This window comes from Lipophrys pholis (genome assembly GCF_963383615.2).
Source record: "Lipophrys pholis genome assembly, chromosome: 5".
Classification (NCBI taxonomy): Eukaryota; Metazoa; Chordata; class Actinopteri; order Blenniiformes; family Blenniidae; genus Lipophrys; species Lipophrys pholis.
Window position 1 is genome coordinate 11,211,688 of NC_137628.1, and position 20,645 is coordinate 11,232,332.

The 20,645-nt window shown below is 41.3% G+C and overlaps 1 protein-coding gene across 1 annotated transcript; it reads right to left on the reverse strand.

Annotated features, from left to right (window-relative positions):
* Positions 1–972: 972 nt before the first annotated feature.
* Positions 973–19,550, reverse strand: xpo1a (exportin 1 a). Its single transcript, XM_080463534.1, has 25 exons — positions 18,918–19,550; positions 18,303–18,435; positions 17,075–17,176; positions 15,821–15,893; positions 15,683–15,744; positions 15,296–15,340; positions 15,030–15,211; positions 14,418–14,466; positions 14,208–14,327; positions 12,632–12,760; positions 10,736–10,894; positions 9,276–9,458; positions 9,033–9,171; positions 7,939–8,120; positions 7,689–7,845; positions 7,240–7,403; positions 6,960–7,094; positions 6,666–6,849; positions 5,603–5,709; positions 5,196–5,390; positions 4,934–5,102; positions 4,220–4,354; positions 3,938–4,097; positions 2,468–2,564; positions 973–1,758 (listed from the first exon to the last, which is right to left on the reverse strand). Exons 2-25 carry the CDS (start codon positions 18,426–18,428, stop codon positions 1,612–1,614), a joined length of 3,201 nt encoding a protein of 1,066 aa, XP_080319660.1. The 5' UTR covers positions 18,429–18,435; positions 18,918–19,550; the 3' UTR covers positions 973–1,611.
* Between the last annotated feature and the right edge of the window lie 1,095 nt (positions 19,551–20,645).

Sequence of the window (20,645 nt, forward strand, 5' to 3'; positions counted from 1 at the left end):
GTCACTTTATCATACACCTCCTCGCTCCCTTGTAGAACTACACTTATCCAAGGGGTAACATTTTTATCCTCAGACACTCTGAGGTTGCTCATAATGATAATAATAAATTCAGTATGATATAGATAGAGCTACTGAATAAATTCAGCATATTGAGTATATGAAAAACCGTAAGTTACCATTAAAGTTAGTGTTAATCATTCAACCAAACTAACATATTCAGACAATTTTCTAACCAATAATTCTGAAACATTGTTTCATACTACTATAGTGGATGAACAGCATTTCCACGAGCAATCAACAATGCCCAAGCCATAGCGATAAATCCACCTTAAGGTACATTGCAAATTTCTCCACATGTGAGATAAATAAAGGGATATCTTATCTTATTAGGAAATCGCTGTTCTCAGCCTTATTGTGTGATGGGGATTGTACTACAAGTTATTGTTTAAAAGAATTTATGGATAAAGACTGATACTAATAAAACTCAAAACATTACCCTTAAATTTAAGCTATTCTCTGGAGATGGCACTGTTTTAGTGAGAATACCAGAACACCAGCCAGTGAAAGCTGGAATTATAAAAACCAAACGGCTCATATTAGTCCGAAAGGGGAAACGGCAGATTTCAGAACAAATTTGCCAAATAATGTTTTCATGTCAATGTCAAATAAGAGTAACAAATAGAAAACATGCACGAACCATTTCATGAAAAACAATTACCTTGTACAGGTATACAGATATTTAAGTAAATGTAATATTTTCATCGTGTGCTTCTCTAGCTGAAATAAAGGAAAACATTTGGAGTTGATGTTCTTTTACCGATCATATCAGGCCTCTGATCTAGTTTAACACATTGCCTTATGATGTATTGCCAGGAAGCTACCAAGCACACATTTCCTTACTTTGTGTGTAGTTGAAGAAAGCTCTCTGTCCCGGAAGCTGTGAGAAAGAACAGACTTGTACAGACCGTCATGTAAAAATAGCCAACTTTATATTCTCAGAGTACTAAGACAACTTTACAAACAGGTTGTAATGCACACAGCCTTCGTCCTCGCTCACCAGCAGAGCAGCTGCAGCTCAGACTCGGTAGGAGAAAAGAAACAAACACACAAACCAAAAACAAGACAACAGAGGAAGCGAGCGAGTCTGAATGGACCGCTTCGAGCGTCTCTGAACCCAGAGCTTTCTGTCCAGTAACGGCAAGACTCTCAATACTTTATATTACATATAAACAAATGGGAGAGGAGGTGGACTGAAGAGGGACTCAAATGAAATTTTAATCATTTCAACTCCATGCAGGTGCAAAACGTCTGTGCCATTAAAGCTTTCAGAGCAACCATTCAACAAAAAGATGGCATGTGACAAAAAATACCTTTGTATAAAATAAATTTGGAAAACACAAAACAGTGCTGAGGGCAGGGAGGGGGTTGTCCTCATTTACATATTGACATGGATTTGGTCGAAATACAACCGAGTGCTAAGGTCCTTCCTGTGGCTTCTCATTCTATTTCCAGACACACACACTCGCACACAAACACTCGAGAAGAAAACCACTGATGAACGGGAAGCGTCCGTCGTCCCTTTTGACCTTTTCCTCCTTCGGAGCCGTTGCCTCAGTCACACATCTCCTCGGGCAGCTCGTGGGGGTTGAGGATGCCGGGCACAGACATCTGCAGCTTGTGTTTCTCCTCCTGGGCCTGGCGCAGAGATGCTTCCCTCTCTTCTAGAAACAGGTCCGTGGTGTCCTCGCCGGCAAACTCCTGCAGGAGGGAAAACACAGGCGGAGGTTCAAGCTGGCCTGTGGTAGATGTCTGCACTGATCAATCTTTGCACACACACACACACACCTTCTGAAACAAGTTGCATTAAAGCGTGTATCCCCGGGTAATGAGTTGCAGTTTTGACATAGATCTACAATAAAGGCATCACCTTGACAGGCCAACTTGACAACAAACACGTCCATATTCAATACTGTTTGTTTTATGTTATAATATCTTGTTGATCCCAGACAACTTCTTTTTAAAGTATCATTTCAATTCCCATCAAATAACATTGGTCATGTTTAAGCAACAACAAGAAATAACACTACTGATAATTATTCTGGCAGAATTGGTCATTTCAGCATAATCAACAAAACATCAGCATCATAGAAAGTAGATCAAAAATTGTTAGTACATGTCTACTGTTTGAATTTCTTTTCTCTCTTTTTTTTTAAGCTTATAGGGATATTTGTCACATTTTTCACCATTTAAAGTGACATCTTAAAATCAAGTCCCTGAAAGTTACTCTAAAACAGTCAACAAGAGTTAATCTGATAGAGCAGCTACACATCGTCCCAACAGCTTCTCTGACTGGTTTCTTCATCAGAGATAAACTGATCCCTGTTTAATAGATTCAACTTCAAATCTGTCATGTAAATATTTTTCTCATTGATTTCACAGATCCCGTTACCGTTTCCTCATGACTCACTTTGATCTGCACGAGGAAGTCCCTCAGGTGCTCCTTAAAGGCTGGGATGTCCTGGTTCAAGCTGAAGAGGCCCGTCACAAACACCTTCACCTGGGCGCTGGAAACGAGACATTCACAGTTAGCTTCAGAACCTAGTTTTTCTTTTGGTGGACGATATTGAAGTTGAGGTTTTATAAATGGAGCTGGATGCGACAACATTGGCGGAAAAAGCCATAAACAGCAACATGGGGTGTTAAACACAAAGCCTGTGGGCCCAAAGTGTACCAGAGGGTTGAATTCGGCCCCTCAGGGTGTCATTACAAGGTGCTAAATTTGATCAGTGGACTTTAACTGTGTTTCTGAATTTGTCCACTGCTTTCGTAAGATCAGCAGCTGTGCCACAACACTGAGGCCGAAAACTGAACAGCTCATTACAACAAAATGAACTTGGAATCTATCAAATTTTAATTAGGATCATCATATTGTTTAACATCTGAAAAACTAAAGCTGCACAAACGATAATTCTTTCAGCACACACCACCACTGACGACTGAGACCGTTTTTGTTCAATTTGGATAAAAAGAGGCGCTGCGTGAACTTAGAAATTGCACTTTTGCTGCTGCTCCGGCACGCGCGACCTCCGCCTCACACTCGGGCACACATGCACACTCAATATGGGGGGTTGGGGTTGAGTGAAGATACCAGGAGACAGGCCAGGCCAGGACACGTGGAGGGGGGCGTAGGAAGGCAACAAGCCAGCAGCAGGACCGTGACCTCCTCCTTTGTGCAGGAAGGAAGAGGAGCACTGCAAGAGTCCTGCAAAATAACCTCCAGCAGGCCACTAATGTGATGTTTCTGCTCAAACTGTCAGAAACAGACTTCACCAGGGTGCTATGAGGGCCCAACATCCACAAGTGGGGCCTGTTCTTACAGCCCAACACTTTGGAGGTGGGTCAGTAATGGTGTGGGGAGGCATGTCTTTGGATGGCTGCACTTCCCTCCATGTGGTAGCCAGAGGTACCCTGACTGCCATTAGGTACCGGGACAAGATCTTCAGACCCATTGTGAGACCAGATGCTGGTGCAGTGGTTCCTGGATTCCTTCTGATGCAGGACAATGCCAGATCGCATGGGGCTGAAGTGTGTCAACAGTTCTTCCATGATGAAGATATTGATGCTCTGGACTGGCCTGCCCGTTCCCCAGACCTGAATCCAATTGAGCACATCTAGACATCATGTAAATGGTATATGGACTTACTTACATAGCGTCTTTTCGCTGAGAGCAGCCCTAAAGCGCTTTACATGATTCATCACATTCTCACACACACATATTCACACACCATGGTAGGCTGCAGCCATGCAAGACGCTGTCACTCCAATGGGAGCAGTTTGGGGTTCAGTGTCTTGCCCAAGGGACCCGTTTCATGAGTTAGCTGCTAAATACCTGGAAACACAGGAATTAATCCTGCCGTGTAGCCTAAAGCCTACTTACTCCTGCAGATGAGGGAACGCCGTCTTTAGCAGGTTGGCGATGTACTCCTGGACGTGGGCCTGGTTGTTGGCAGGACTGGCAGCGCTTAGAGCGACGCTTACCTTCCCCTCCTCCACCAAGTTGAACATGTAGGCCAAGATGGTGGCGTGCATGGTCAGACCTACAGGAGAGGTACAGGAGGTCATCAGTTTCTCATTTTATCACAATGTTTAGAAAATGGAGCTCATGTAGGTCTAACAGTACTGACAGACGCTCCTGTAGGCAGCAGAGTGCATGTTTTACCTGCAGTGTGTGACGTGTCAGTGACCACGGAGAAGATGTGCTGCAGGATGTCACAGAAGTATGTCTGGTAGAAGCTCTGAGCGGCGGCTTCCTCTGCCGACACGTTTTGCAGCAGCGTGTACAGAATCTGAAGACCTGCAGAAATATTTAGATGTGTTAGAAGTGTTAATAACAAAGCAATGAAAGTTTCGAACTTTTATACTAAAACCAGGAACATGTAGACATTTCTAACATTTATGTTTGAGGGAAAAGGTGCAAGAATTTACTTTGCATTCATGTTATATTTCTCCATTTTCTACTGCGGTCATATTCACTCCATATTAAATTACTGGTATAACAATCTCCTGATGGACAGACAACATCAGACCTTAAAAAAATATAAATAGTATATATAAATAAAAGCTTTTAATTATTCGAAGAAAGTTCTATTTATTCTCTTTTTCTGAACCGCTTTCTATTAATGGATTTTTTTTTATTTCTTAAGTGTCTTTTTTTCTTCAGTCTGTTTACAGCCAGCAGACAAGAGTCTGTCTGCTTACTGGTTGACTGGTCACATGTTCTCTTCATTGCTCACATACATTTGCCGGCTCAAAATCTGATGTGCGACTATTACTTAGATGGAACTGGTCTTTAAAAATCTAATCAACTTAAAGCCCATCTAAATATCTCTGTATTGGAGTGAAAGCTTGATGTTGATCTGAAGCGGGTCCTGACCTGTGTCCGCCACATTCCTCATGGTGTGCTTGAAGGCCCAGATGATGGAGTCCAGGATCAGCTTGAATTGTGTCGGGACGATGGAGAGGAAGGCTGGGAAGCACTGTGAGGTGGCAGCTTGGAGGAGGTAGAAGAAATGTGTTCTGTGTTCTGGGAATTCTTCAAAGTCCTGACGGCAGAAGAAGCAAAGGAGAAGTTCATCATTGTGGGCAGTAATTTGACACCGTTCTCATGGCAACACAGCTGGACGCCTCAAACAGACCTTGTTGATCATATTTAAAGTGCACTCGAAGACGGCATCAAAGATCTTGGGAATTTCTGCAGTGATGTGGACTCCCAGCTTGTTGACAATGGTTGCCATGGTGCTGAGGACTTCTGGCTCTCGGGCAGCGGGGACGTTCCTCTGGTAGTCAATGAGAACCGCTTCCAGCAGGGGGGGAACAAAGTTCTCTCCCACCTGAGCCACACAGCAAAATGAAATGTGTTAGCATCCATGTTTAATGTCAATTATCTGAACTCAGATCCTGATCTACCCCAGAGGACAAGATTCTCAAATTAGGAACAGTAAAACCTCGTGATAGATCTTCAAACATATTTATCATTTTGTGTTTCAGCCGGACCTTTTCAGGGAGTTCTTACAGTTATCGATCAAAACGAGCTGAGACTCACCATCTGAGGGTCGTTGGAGCGACTGACCCAGCCCGATATCAGCTTCAATGTCTCTCTCTTTACTGTCCTCATACTCCTGATCAGAGGCTGCTTAGTCACCATTTCACCTGTAAAGATGAAAATCAGTTTGAATGGATGATACAGACAGACAGAGAGACAGACAGACAGAGAGACAGAACTGACAGACAGACCTGATACATCTCATGCATCTTGTCAAGGGGGAATTATACTCTTTTTAGTCCACTTACAGCTCCATTAAATATAAATTCTTAAATCTTGCAAGATTCAGAGTGGATCCACTGGCTGTCCAATCTGGGCCCAGAAGCTTGACACCTTATCCACGGTACCTTTCCTCAAATTGACCTGATCTTTCCAAACATAGGATTTATTTATATATTTTTTTTTTAATTGAACATCTGAGTCTTGTATTTGTGTTTCCAGCAAGAAGCAGTTATCAAAAAATGGATAAGTCCGGACCCTCCCTTGATAGAAGACAGTTTCAATGTGATGCACAATATGTTTGTTATGGAGAAATAAACATTTGCTTCGAGACTCAAAACATGTTAGATAAATGTTGGAACTGTTGGATTGAGTTTATAAGCCCATACAGATCAGACAATAAATGACATAACATAAGCTGGTTCTCTGCTACAGAGTTTGTTGAGTATTTACGCGTTTTATTTTTTTCCCTTATTTTTACATGCTCGTTCCAATTGTCTGTCAGCTTACGAAATTGAATTTTTTTATTCTTTAGATATATCTGCAACCTGCAGATATATCTAAAGAATAAAAAAATTCAAGAAAATGATTGAATTGCTGTATGGTAAGCTCAAACCTAAACCATGTACAAAGACTAAACAAAATAGGGTTTGGTAGACCTTTTCTTTGTAACAAGGCTTCTTGCCAATACATCTTCTACCACTGGAAAGCCTGGTTGTTTCCATTCATATGGCGCCACATTAACTTTAAACTGGGTGATGAGCAGTAGAGCAGAGTATGAAACTTTGCCGACTTATTTCTTGTGCAAAATGTATATAAAGAGAAGGGGTGGGCAGCAGCTGACCGTTGGTCTGAACAGCTGAGGAGATGTTTTCACTGAGGCATTTGTAGACGTTGAGCATGTCCAGGTAAATGCGTCCCAGCTGGACCACGAAGGGATGGCCGACAGCTTTGCAGGCTCTGACGTTCGTCTTGAGGATGCTCCCCAGCTGACGCACCGTTTCTGCATCCTTCAGGATGTCCACGTTCTGCACAACAAAGGCACATTACATAGGAAAGAAACCATTATATCACTGGGCTACGGTCTGTATCGTAGCACCATCACATAATTCAAAGGTGGTAATCATGCTGTCCGTACCTTGGTGGCCTGCTGGATGATGCTGTCCCACACCTGATTAGGCAGAAGCATGTATTTCTCTATTAGGAGCTCCTGAACGGCCTGTTCAGTCTGCGCTCCAATCATGTAGCCCACAGCCTCGTAAAACGTGTGAACCTGCACACAAAGAGAAGGGTTAGATAAGCACTCACTTTTCACCCAATTTCAATGCAGTTTGGTTTACCAACAGCTACTACATTTACACAGCATCACCACTTAAGCTCATGTGACCGTTGTGATGCTGACAGAGTCTGGGACTGACCTGTTGGGGCTGCAGGTCACAGATGATGGTGTTGATATTGTGGAGGATCTCGTCGATGAAAGGCATCACCTCCCCCACTTGCACCTGGACAAAGTGCCGCCGGCACTTCTGGGCGATCTTGATGAAGGTGTCGCAGGCCATGTCCTGCACGCCGTCGTGAGTCTCTGTGCAACACGGCCGCAGAGAAACCCAATCATTCACGAGCACATCACAATTCAGGTAACAGCAGCAGCCACAAATTAGCAGAAAGGTGGGTTAACAGAGTAGTTTTACATGTCACCGTTTCTTAAAAAAAAAAAAAGAAAAAAGAAGGCATTTCTGGGCTTCTTTAAAAGGCAGAAATCGAGTCTATCCACTTCTCCAGGGAACACGACACCCCTGGCTGTAACTTCTCGGATTAGTTCGATTTAAAAGAAATAAGTCTTGTTTGGTTCCTTCCCATTTCTTACCATGCATGAACTCAAACAGCTTGTTGACGACCGTCTTGAGGAACTTCCAATGCGCCCGCAGAAATCGAGGGTACTGTCCCACGATGTACATGATGTTGGATGCTATTATAGCTTTGTTGTCTTTGCCCCTTTTCTGTTCACATAGGCCGAGCAGGTCCTGAGTGGAGACACACAGCAGACGGTTCCTTACCACTCTCAGAGGGAACTAATGTCTGCTGCTCTTACAAATCCTGTAGTACGTTAGTTGTACCTTGATGACAGTCACCAGGAACCTCTTCTCGTCCTCCTCGTGCATGGCTCCACTGATGGACCCGATGGCCCAGCAGAGCATGTTGAGGTTCCTCCAAGACCACTCAGTGCCATTCACCTGGTTGTGGAGCTTCTCGGTCATGATGCGTTCAGTGTCGGCGTAGTCCAGATGAGTCAGGTATACTGCACAAAAGAGGAGGAAGCACAAAGATTACTTGCACCGATGTTAAAACCAGCAAACTGGCTCCTATTAGCACATAGATGCAGCTAAATACTGCAATAAACAGGGGTAGTTTACAATCATCAATAAGTCTTATTTTTTTCCTGATAATCATTAACTATGCAAAGATAGAAATATAGTGTCAAACACAGTTGAAATCCAGTATTACAGCAGGATAAGCTAGGCACAAATACTTCAAAGTGCACCATCAAAACAAATAAAGGTAACTATTCACAGACATGGAGGGAATTCTCTTGGACGAATTTAATCCTTTCTTTTTTCCCGTATCACACCCAAGTTTAAAAGTAAATATCTGAATAAGAATGCGTCATGATGGCGAGAATGTGCATCAGTTGAAGCAGACCACTCACATATATTTTGGAAATGTTGTAAAATCTAAATATTTGGGGAAAATGTACATGATAGTATGCAAAAGCTGATTATATGGTACTAGATCTGTGTCATTTCAACACGATCAAAGGAAATGTAAAGAAAACTGAATTACTTCTTAGAAATACTGTTGCTAGCTGGAAAGACAGCAATCACAAGAAAATGTGTTGGGGTGAACCCACCTTGTCAGAGTCATTGGATAGAGAATGTAAAAGAAATATATATGATGCGAAAACTGACTACAAGAAGCACAACTTGAAGAGAAATAGAAATGGACTTCAGAACCCAATAAAGCCACAAAGACACAAATCTAAGTTGGGATGGACAGTTTGAGATGTAACTCCTTGGCAGTATGTAGTCGTTTTAGTCTCTGTTTCTATTTTGTATCCCGAGTTATAGCAGGAATTCCTTAATAAAAATAAAACGAAAAAAAAAAGATAAATTGCTGGTCTAGAGACTAAAGCACAGAATTTGACCCAGCTTACCGAGCGTTTCCCTCATGTTCTTATATAGGTTGATGGCATCAGTGTCCTTCATGAACTCCCGGACCACCTCACCCTGGTCGTTCTCCACCACCAGCACCTCCTCTGGTTTGGCCATACGGCTCACCATCAGCAAACGCACCTGCAGAAGAGAAGAGCGAATCATTAATAGAGACACTAAACACTCCCTTTGCACAACAGAGACACAAACCGGAAGCTGATGAATGTGATAGAGGTTGGGCTGACCTGAGAGAGTACAGGCAGGTAGAGGTGTCTGCGTGGGGGAACATCAGAGAGCAACGGCGTGCTGGAGGTGGAGAAGGGACTCTCCCTGTAGAGCTCTGCTGCCAGGTGGTTCCAGTACTCCAGGCAGATCTTGAAGATCTCAGTCTCCTCCACCTCTGACACCAGCAGCATGAAGTGAAGGGCCTGGAGACGAGACAAAATGTGGTCATTAAATCTGCAACCAGCACTCAGAACTTGTTTTTTTAACCATCTTGAAATGTCATTGAACTAGTTTTCCTTCAAACACAGCACAAAAGATCCAAATGGAGAAAATGCTATAACCAACAATGAGAACTCTTCTGCGTTCAAATTAAAGATAAATTATTTATTAGCGTCAATTAGTTAGGGTCATGTCATTGAATCCCTGAAAACCTTGTAAATAAAAGAAAGAACACAGAGAGGAAATGTTTCACTAGTTATTTAAAGGCTTTGAGCACTTTCCAAACAACCTCCACTCCTCAAACGCCTCTTTGCAAACACACGGCTGAGTATAGACAGAATAAACACAAAGACTTGTTTATTATAGTTTTTCTGTTCAGCTTTGTTGGTGTAGGAACATTGAATATTCTCCTGAGACAAATGTCCATGTATTCCATGGGCCCATTTACACCAGGCGTTTACATGCGATTCAGGTGATCAGATCAAAAGTGCTGAGTCCTAAAGACAAGTGTGAACAGGCAACAAAGCACTTCCACTCAAACCACTTCCCGGGGTGTTCTGGGACGCATCTGATCACGGAGGCTTTGTAGTGCGAACAGCGTGCGTTGTAAATGCGTCTCAAGATGGTAGCAGGAAAATACTTCAGTGCACACTGTGTTTTTGCTTAAGAGAATAATAATCTTTCCTTGCATCTGTGCACGATGTAGAAGAGTGAAGAGAACAAAACATCTCAGTAGGTTTAGTTTTTTTTTGCAAAAATTAGGGAATTTCTCTTAAACTCAATTGCAACGTACCCTGATGTTTTTTTAACTTGCTTCTTTTCTACATCTACACGTCCGAGTTTATTCTCACTATTCATTCACAGCTTCCCACTGAGATAATCATCTGTTCTCGTAACCACAGCAGACATGGATCTGGCCAGACTTGGTGACATGGCTGCACAGTAGGTGGACGTTATTTCCACTCCTCCTGAAATGAGGATCTGTATTTGTTTGAGTGGACAAAGCCACAGGAAGGATTTGCCCGTCCCACTAAAAATGCTTCCAAATGTGACTACACCTTTGCAATGACACACAAGACACAGACAGGAGGAAAAAGAAACTTTTTGTTTACCAGACATGAGCTACACTCATTCCAGGACCCTCGTTGTGAACGGATGGGTCTGCTGAGGTTACCTTTACTGTGATGTTTTACCAAAAAGTGGATTTGCAGATGTTTGGACAGCTGGGAGAGGGGAAAAAAAAAAAAGCATGTGGTCTCACCTCCATGAGTGTCTCCCGCAGGTTTGGTCTTTTCTCGATGAGCTGGCCGTGCTCTTTGAGGAAAGTGCAGAGGAACAGGCTGAGGTTCTGGATGAAGTTCTGCTCGTCGTCCTTCCCATTGGAGTAGGCCACTCGGATGTTTGTGGTCAAAGGCAGCATCTGGCAAAACACCACAAACCCTCTGAAGTTCACCTTCTTCAATCACTTTTAAACGTTGTTTCACCAGTTAATTTATATTTCATCTACAGTGGGTTTGAGGAATAAAGATACAAGTTTCATTTTAAACCACATGAAAAATTAACGTGTCCACAAACACTACTCTCCATACAAGTGGACTTTTGTCTCGTTACCAACTCACAAGAGAATAAACAGTTGATTAATAAGATGTAATCAGATTTAAGGCCCTCTGTTCATCATTAATCGTGTACTTTTCATCTTGTGAGGAGATGATTCGACACATCTTCTCAGGAAGCTTCAAACCTCACACAATATCGATACGGCACTAGAATTATTTCCCAGCAGCTGCAGGGAGGGGGAGCCATTTACCTTCGCCTTCATGAGGAAAGTGTGTGTCCATGCTGACTGAAAACTGATTAGTGTGTTTAATGTCAGACAAAAAGGCAACAAAAGAATCTCAGTTGTGTGTTTTTGTTGTTCCAGATCTCCATGAGGTTGCCTGCATCATATTAAAGAGTTTTTAAAGCAGATTTTTGGGCCATTTGAAAGACCTGCATACATACGGCTCTGCTTTTGTGTCAGTTTGAAATAATCTGTTCTTCAAAGTGGAGTAGCGTGTTTTTTTTTTATTCATTTGATTAGCTACAAACACCTATACTGGAAATGTTTATCATGTTTTCCGATTTGAAATGTTTGTGATTATTTGCTAAAACCTGAGTAAGCAGCATTATTTCAAGTTAGGAAGTTTTAAGACAATTGGAATACTTCACAATACACGTGACTAAATCCACACCGACTCTTCACCACTGTTGCTGGATTAAAAGAACCATAGCAAATCACCTAACACGCAGATACCATGCATGTGGTTCTTCACCTTTTCTTGAGCACTACGTACGCAACAAGTACAATTTGTGTCATCACTTCCGCTTGTTCATCTTTTAAATACATAAATTGAAACCCAATGATGGCTGTATGATCAGAGTGAGGGTGAGGATTAAAATTGATCTTGTTGTCGTTTATATGAACATTAATGAATGGTGACATGTGAAAGCTGATCAACACCACATAAGTCACCCTGTGTTTATGAATGAAGTCAGAAAGCTGTCTCTTCGAAGCTTCTCTGTGCAGAAGTGCGGAGAGGTTTCAGTGAATTGATTGTTTCGGAAAATCATACAGAATACACTGCAGCATTCCTGTCCTTTTTACTTGATCAATCATTGTGGGAAAGTGATTAACTTCACTTGACAATGCAGCTGTGGATGCTAACACAGCTGCGAAACAAAAATAATTCCCGACCAGAGAAGGAAAATCTTTCACTGTATCCGAAAGCTGCATTAACACTCTCGTCTGGTTTGTCTTGTGTTCATATGAACATTTTCAAAACAGGAACAACAACTGTAGAGGGGACAAATTAACACTTCTAACCATAGTGAACACCAACAACCTGCCAACCCCACCCAGCTCAGTGCACATGCAGGAGCCCTGCGCCAAGTGTTGTCTGCTCTGTGTGTGTGGTTTCATTGCAAAAACAACCAGCACTCACTAGTGGCCCAACATGCTAACTACATTGTCAGCATTTCTGCCAATGTCATGTAAATACCGTCTTTAGAGCAGTGCCATGTAAACATGAAACCTTTCTGGAATGAAAAGGATGCATTTTCACTTGAAACATGGTCGTGGAAACGGGGCCTTAAAGTTTGCCTTAACACAACTGTGTACCTGCTTCAGCTGGCACATGGTGAGGGTAAACAGGTTGACAAACTGCTCCTCGTACTGGTTGACGCTCACTCCGCCAATCTCCGTCAGACATTTCAGTGTGACGTTGCGGAACATTGGCACGTTCAAGAACTGAAAGACAAGTTGAATTAAGGTTCTTGTTAGCTAACATATAATTCAATTCAACTTTCTTACTTATTATTCATATAGTGCCTAATACAAGTCATTTCACGGCACATTTACAGAGAAAAACCTAACAATTTCACATGAAAACATAACAGCTAAAATGAATCCTATGGGTTTATAAGAGGATTCCTTAGTCCTTTTATCCAGCGCTGTGGTCTTTATTTTAATGTTATTATAATCCTACCCTGTCAAGTGACTCATTATAAACATCTTTCTTTTACAGCGGACAAGTTACCAGTTACTTTTCTTTGATAGTGAAGAAATATCAAGGGTTACAGTGAGCTGCTTTTTGTTGTAATTGATATTCAGAACAACACTGTCTCAAACATAATTATCCTCTACTGATCAGGCTGAACAAGGAAATTGGTTCTGAAATGCATACTTCACAAAAGGTCGACATCTGAGCAAAGCATTATGGGATTGAGCCACTGACTGAATCAGATATTGTTGGTGCATATATAAACCAATCAATCTGACTGACAAATTCTGTGAGTGTTCGGAGCTGCTCAGCATACATCAGCAGATAAAAGTGTTACTGGAAGAGTGTGGGTGCAGTGGTCTTCATAAAGGAATGACAGTTTAACTTGGAAATACTGACAAAAACATACTCCACTATAAGCCATAGACTTGAGGTCTGTGTTTTGCTTTCCAACAGCTGAGCCAACGTAAAGACAGTTAGCCCTGAAGCTAGCATTAGCTTTGCGCCTGAAAACACAGGTCATGTTTGTATCCAGGTCCAAAGCTCACGGTGGCCTCAGGGCTAAATCCTTTAGTTTTCTGACTCGCACAGATTACAAAACTTGTTGAGCAGTCACATGTACTTCCTAGGAGCTGCTACTCAAACTGTACAAACAACTGATCATTTCCATCTCTTACAGCACACTTTGGTCTACGCTGATCTCTGGTGCAACTTTCGCCGTTTTACTTGAAAATCAGTGATCATCACTGTTCTGCTCTTGATATTTCTACAATAACTATAAACCTGCAAGAAAGAATTAAATCAAAACTAACTTTTCTACTGTGTGTTTAGCAGGAGAAAATTGTAGCACCCAAGTTTAAAAATATTAAACATACTTGATTTAATGGAAATATTTCATGTATTTATATTTTCAGTGTCAACACAATAGAAAAAAATGTTGAGTGCTTGTATGAGCAAAAGTCAACCATTTCTGTATAAACAATGCGATATTTTCAAGAAAAAAAGAAAACCTACCACAATTAAGATTACAATGCATTACAGTTTATAAAATAAGTGAAGCGTATTGTGTTGATACAAATATTTTGACATTTCAGATGTATTTAGGTAATTTTTATGCACTAGAAAGCTAAATAATATTCATTATGTCAACAGGCGGGAGAAATGTATTGTACTCAATGAGTTTTGACACTTCACCTTATAGACGAGTGTGCTGATAAGCTTCGTCTCAAAGATGTAACCTAAAGGAATCCAGTTGAGGAAGCGAAGTAGAGTCTCGAGCGTGGCGTGGACCAGAGGGGCATTCTGGGAGTTTTCCTACACGGAAAATTCATTCAAAGTTTGATTGATTTATTCCTTCAGAGAAAGGTACGAGAACTGTGAGATCTGGTGTCAACCTTGTCTTACCATCACAAACTGGCAGAGCTGGAAAATTTGGGAGAACTCGTTGCACATGCTGGAAAACAAAGAGCAGAGATCAGAGCTGAACGAAGAGTTGGACACTTTGGATTAGCCTCGTTTCTCATCTTACAGGCAAGTGGACTTTATGAAGCAAGTCCAGGCTTAATGTTAAAAAAAGTAAATTATAGCACACATTACAACATGTGACAATTCGATGAATCAAGTGAGTGAAAGTGTTACATTTTGAGCCTCTGGTCAATAAATGCAAATTATTGCCTATGAATGAATCAGATATTCATATAGATGTCTTATTATGAAAACAGTCAAGCAAAGCTACTCCTTTGCTGAGGCAAAGTATAATAAAAGAAAAATAATAATAAAAATATTCAAAACAAAGGGGGTTGTGTGAGTGACCCTGTACTAAAAAGCATGCAGCTATGGAAGCTGTCAAACTAGAAAGTCAATAAACACTCCTTAAGTTTATTTAAACTGATAAAAATGCACATTTGATGTATGTACATTTTCAAACTGACAGCATCAGAAAAAGATACCATGATTTATATATGAGGAAAAATGTGATCCCTATTTTATCCACATGAGAAGTCATTGTTCGTGTACCTGTCTTTGAGGTGCTTAGCTTTCACTTGGGTCATCTGACCACTGGAGAAGTCGAAGACCTCCTCGCTGAGCAGCTTGAGGATGATCATGTTGTTCTGACAGAGGCTCTCGCTGGTGCGACTCGCCCCCACGATGTCGCTGATGAAGGTGGGCCAGTGTTTGGGCCATTCCTGCTTCAGAACCTAAACCGGAGAAGAGAGAAGCTGTGTGCCGCTCGCTGTATCGCTTTGCGTTGGCTATTCTTCTGAACGTCAGTGTTAATTTACCTGTACGAGGATCATGTTGAGTTTGGAGATATAAACTCCCTCCTTCTGCAAAACAAACAGTCACATTGACTAAAGGCCCATTTACACTGCAGGTTTGATGAGGTTAAGAGATACTAGGTTAAGAAAATCCGATGGTGTGGTTACACGGTCTCATCGGCACATATCTGATTTATTTCCACATATGAAAGGGGTCTGTATCAGATCTCGAACTATCTGAATGTATGCTTCTTTTTCCTGCTTACACTGTCCAAAAGCCGATATAATTTGTGCCACATAAGAGCAAAACATCTGAATTAGGTCACATTACAGTGGCAGTTGAAATGCAGCCAAAAAGCTCCACTGAGACTGAAGAAGTGCCACAAAAATCTGAGACACGAGTCAGCTCACCTCCATGTTTGTAGGATCTGAAGAAGTTTTAATAATCAGCCCCACGACATACTTCTTGATTCCTGGACAATGAAACAAATGTGTAAAGGAATGTTTCCACAAGAGTAACACATGTATAAAACTGTTGTTTCCATTTACCTTCACACTGATTTCTTGGGAGAATCTTCCACCGTGTTTTGATGACTGACTCCAGGATCTGCAGTGCGTAATACTGACAGAAAAATAGACAATTCAGCTGTGCAAACTAAAATATTCCTCTCCATACAAACATTTCCACTGTCTTGTTTCTTTTGTGACACATCCAGTGTACACAGCTATGCACAAACCACAATGTGATGAGCCATGTTCTTCAGACAAACACAGCACATGTCAAAAACCCACATTTACAAATCCAACAGTGTAGAAAATACACGTCTTTATATGAAATCTGCAGCTGTCGTCATTATCCTAACAAGTTCTCTGAAAAAAGCTGACTGAAGTGCAGGTTAATGACGTAACAATGCCTCTGAATACCAGAGATAAGCACTGGCTGAAAACAACACTGAACACTTGCCTCAAAAACACTTCAGCATTTTCAATACCAATTGATGGATCATGATTACATCAAAATGAATGACAGTGATTGTGCAGATCAGTGTGAATATAAATACAAAAAATGTTTACATTTTAAACACTGATCACTAAAACTCTCACAACCCTGAAGGAAGTCTGACGTGCGTGTTAACTGTGATTAAATTGACCTTAACTTATGACAACAGTGTAACTCTTCTAAACAGCATTATTTACATTTATTGAGATTTTAAGTTAAATATAGAAACATGCAACACTGGATTGCTTTATGAATTAACAGCAGCAACACATTTAAAAACTATAGGAGAGAGAGAAGCAACTGAAGCAGGGCCGGGGAATTTATCATCCCAAGAGATGAAAAATTAGGTCAACCGCAGAGAGCCGAGACAAGTTATTATTAAAAGTACTCCTTAAAAACATGGCTCAGATGAGCGTCATTCCTACTCTGAATCAGTGGCATTCTTAGATTACCGCTGTGTTTTGTCCCATGATGAAGAATTACTTTATAATCTTTCAACAAAAGAACAGGTAGCGGTTCAACAACACAGTGCAACATCTCAGCAGGGATTACGTTACTTGGCGTCACGTCTATAACATGACTGAGAAGATGAAGAAAAGTTTCAAGTCTTAATAATAATAACAATCATTATAATAATGCATTTTATTTCAAGGTGCCTTTCAGGTCACCTTACAGGAGTAAAAGGACCAAAGATATAGTTGTGAAATATGATACTGCCATTAAATTTAAAAGCTGAGCCGAGCCTTTTTAGCTTAAACTGGAGCGATCTTGTCTCGATCACAAGGTAAAAGAAAACATCATACTTTAGTTTTCATGTTCTGAGAGAACTCCAGGATGGTGTCTACCCTCGTCCAAGCATCTGGGTGGTCCTTCAGACTGGTGAGCACCTCTTGGGCAACCCGTTGCTAAAATAGATGAACAGAGAAAACAGACAGGCAACAAATCTTTACAGCTCCCATATTATAGTTTTTCACCAATTTCACATTGGTGTCAAGAGGTCCAACAACATTGTATTCAAAGTGTATTTCCCCAAACTCAGCCTTTGTCCCGAATCGCATCCAGTTTAAAAGTCCCTCTAGTGGCACTACTGAGAACAGGCCATTTCTGTCTCTGTACAATGAGTTGTGTCTGACCATGTCTGTCTGTATTTTATCATTGTAATTTTATTGTGGTTTTAATGTAAAAGCACTTTGTAACATTGTTTAAAATAAGTGCTATACAAATAAAGTTATTATTAATTCTTATTATTATTATTATTATGTCTACTCCATGCTTCTGTTGGGGAGAAGGTGCTGCTTCTCAGTACCATGCGCGAACGTTTATGGTGGATTTATCCGTATGGCTCGTAGGAACGCTGTTTTTCAAACAGTTTGAAGCAGAATCTCAGCCAAAGGAGAGGCACCTGAAGACGTTGAGACTCTTGAGGGTGTTTCAGAATGGTTGGTTAAAAACACTGTATCATGAATATGTTACTTAGTTTGGTCATATGTGTTGTTATAGTTACTACCAAGTAGCTAATGCTAGCTCCTGCTAATTCTAAAGCCAACTGTTATAGTTTTTCATATTAAACTGAATTTATTCAGCATATCAGTAATCTTTGTCAGTTTTTATCTCCCTGTGCGAGGGTCAAAGTGAGTATCCACTACCAGAGGGAGTGGTTACTTCCCCACGTGACATCACGGAAACTATCTAAATCTCCTGTATGAGCACACATTTACTGAAAAGTGGAGCAAGCAAGTGAGGGAGATGTCAGACATTCTTCAATTCTGAGACCTCACACACAAGCTATGAAAACACATTTTACTGTTGGAAACCCATTATAAAGTGAATTATGCATAATATAGGCCCTTTAAGTGTATCATATATTTTTACAAGTTCACAGCATGCGTGAACAAAAACACTCCGATCTCATTGTGATAATATTGATTAACCCTCTGAAAACACTGATTATATTTTAAAAATCACTGCTTTCGATCAGGTCCCTGCCAGTCCCAATACAAGTTGCTCGTGCTCGAGTGAAGAAGTCCCCACCTGGGATCCAATGTCATGGTACATGGAGTTGACAACATTGTCCAGCAGGTTGATGTCCAGTTTCTGAGTGAAGTCCAGCAGCTGCCTGGCTGGGTGATCTGCCAACATCGTCATTTCTGCGGGCATAAAGATTCTGAAGGGAGAAAGGAGGGGAAGAGATTACTTGACCACGCCTGGACATACATGCTAAATTGTTAAAAACACAACTAACACGTGGGGGATCAGGGGTATTCCATGTTTCGCAATTTCACAGCAATGCAAAATGCTATTTGACAGACGAGAATTGTAATAATTAATGGAACAGTCAGTCAGAAACGAGTTGAACTTGTCCATCCGCACTGCCCTCGTGGTTGAATATGACAGCACTGAAGCAAACCACATAAGCACAACAGCGCCCCCACTGGGTCAACGATTACACTAAGCTAACTTCCAAATAAGTTGACCGATTCACCGGCTTTGTGACCATCAAGAGCAAATACATTAAGTTAGCGGTAAGAGAAACTGGTAAAGTAGAGTCACGTTTGGCGAACGCAGTTAGCCTACACATGACTCACTTGGATGCTAATGTGGATGCTAACGTTAGCACACAGTGGATAAGTTAGGTTAACGACTTACCTTGTAAGTGTTAGCCGCTCTTAGAAAACAAATAGTGGCTCCTTCGATGAGACTTGAAGTTAAAAACGAGATTACAATCCCCCGAACTCGTAGGAAACCGCGCAGCGTTATCTCATTGCACTCGGTTACGTTACGATGCACCTGACTGTTAGCACAGGCTATTGTGGAGGACTCGAGCCGCTGCTCACTAAAAGATGCCCCACACTTTGTATACTTAACGTCTCCTGGAGGTATGTTAAAAAGCCTTCCGCGGGTTACCACATCCTATTGTCTCTCGTCCTCAAACATTAAACATTCCGCACTTCGGCTACCAGTGATAGCCTCCGACTCCTGCTAATAGCAACCTAGCATGCTAGTGGAAAAGTCAATGCTGGCTAATGTAACGCTTCTGCTCGGCTAACTGCACACTTTCACTGAGCGCTACTCCGGGTCATAACCACGGAGTGAAATAGTCTGCGTTTATTTCTGTTTCTCTTCGCACACACAGTTGGACAGCGGAGATGTTTTAATGCGTGCAGTGTGCTCTTCCTCTCAGCTCATGCTTCCAACCACGGACCGGTTGAAACCGGTTGAGACCGGGATATTCATTCTCGGTGTTTCGGCCCGCCGCGCGCCGCCTAAAATTTGGACTGTGTAGCTGCCCACTCTGCAGCTGATTGGCTCTGCTGTTCATGGCGTCACTGTTCATAAGAGGCTGCATGCAGCTGTCAATCAAACCCAGTCCCTCCCTCTATGTTGCCTCCAGTTTGACGTTTGATGAGTTTAATTAGAATAGAATAGAATAGAATAGAATAGAATAGAATAGAATAGTTGTCATTATGGAGAGCTACACTTCTCAGTGCAAATGAACAAGAACCAAATATAGTGTAGTATAAGAAAGAATAACGCAATAGGTTCACAGTTGTTTCGCTGTATTTGATTTGTGTTGTTTGTGATATGCAGAATGTGTGTGGATGAATTAATGTGTGAATTTAACCCAGTTATGGCTATGGCACAGAGATTGTTGCTGAGTTTGTTTGTGTGATGCACCTGTAGGAGGGCAACAGGTCAAACAGGTGGAAAATAGGCTGTGAGCCACCCTGGATGATGTTTTAAACTGATTATAATATAATATTATTAAAAACAATACGCTTTAAGTGTCTGCTGAGACGTTCGATATTCATATTGTTGAATTAATCAAAAATGTCAAAACGATGACTGAGGAGATTAATAGTATGACAACGGCATGCACATTAACTGTATGGAGGACTGTTAAAGAAACGTTTAAACTAGAAACACAAATAACAAATGTGTGTGTGTGTAATAACGTTTATTTGTGTGTCTACACTGTAATTTTTGCATGCATATTTGTGTGTATACAGATTTGTTCAGTGCGTACATTTTATGTGTGATTTGATTTGTGCTTGGTTGCTCCAAAGTGTGTGTGTGTGTGTGTGTGTGTGTGTGTGTGTGTGTGTGTGTGTGTGTGTGTGTGTGTGTGTGTGTGTGTGTGTGTGTGTGTGTGTGTGTGTGTGTGCGTGTGTGTAATATTTTTTTGTTTGTGAGTTCTGGGATGTTGCATGTTTATACATTTTGGGATTAGTGACGAAGAATATTCGATTACCTAGCGTGTATATCCAACATCAGTTCACCTGATGGTCATAGTAATCTGTGTTCACATGAAGTTATCATCTCGTCTAATCAATAACATTGTACTTATTATCTTTGAGTGGAAAGTGAAACAACATG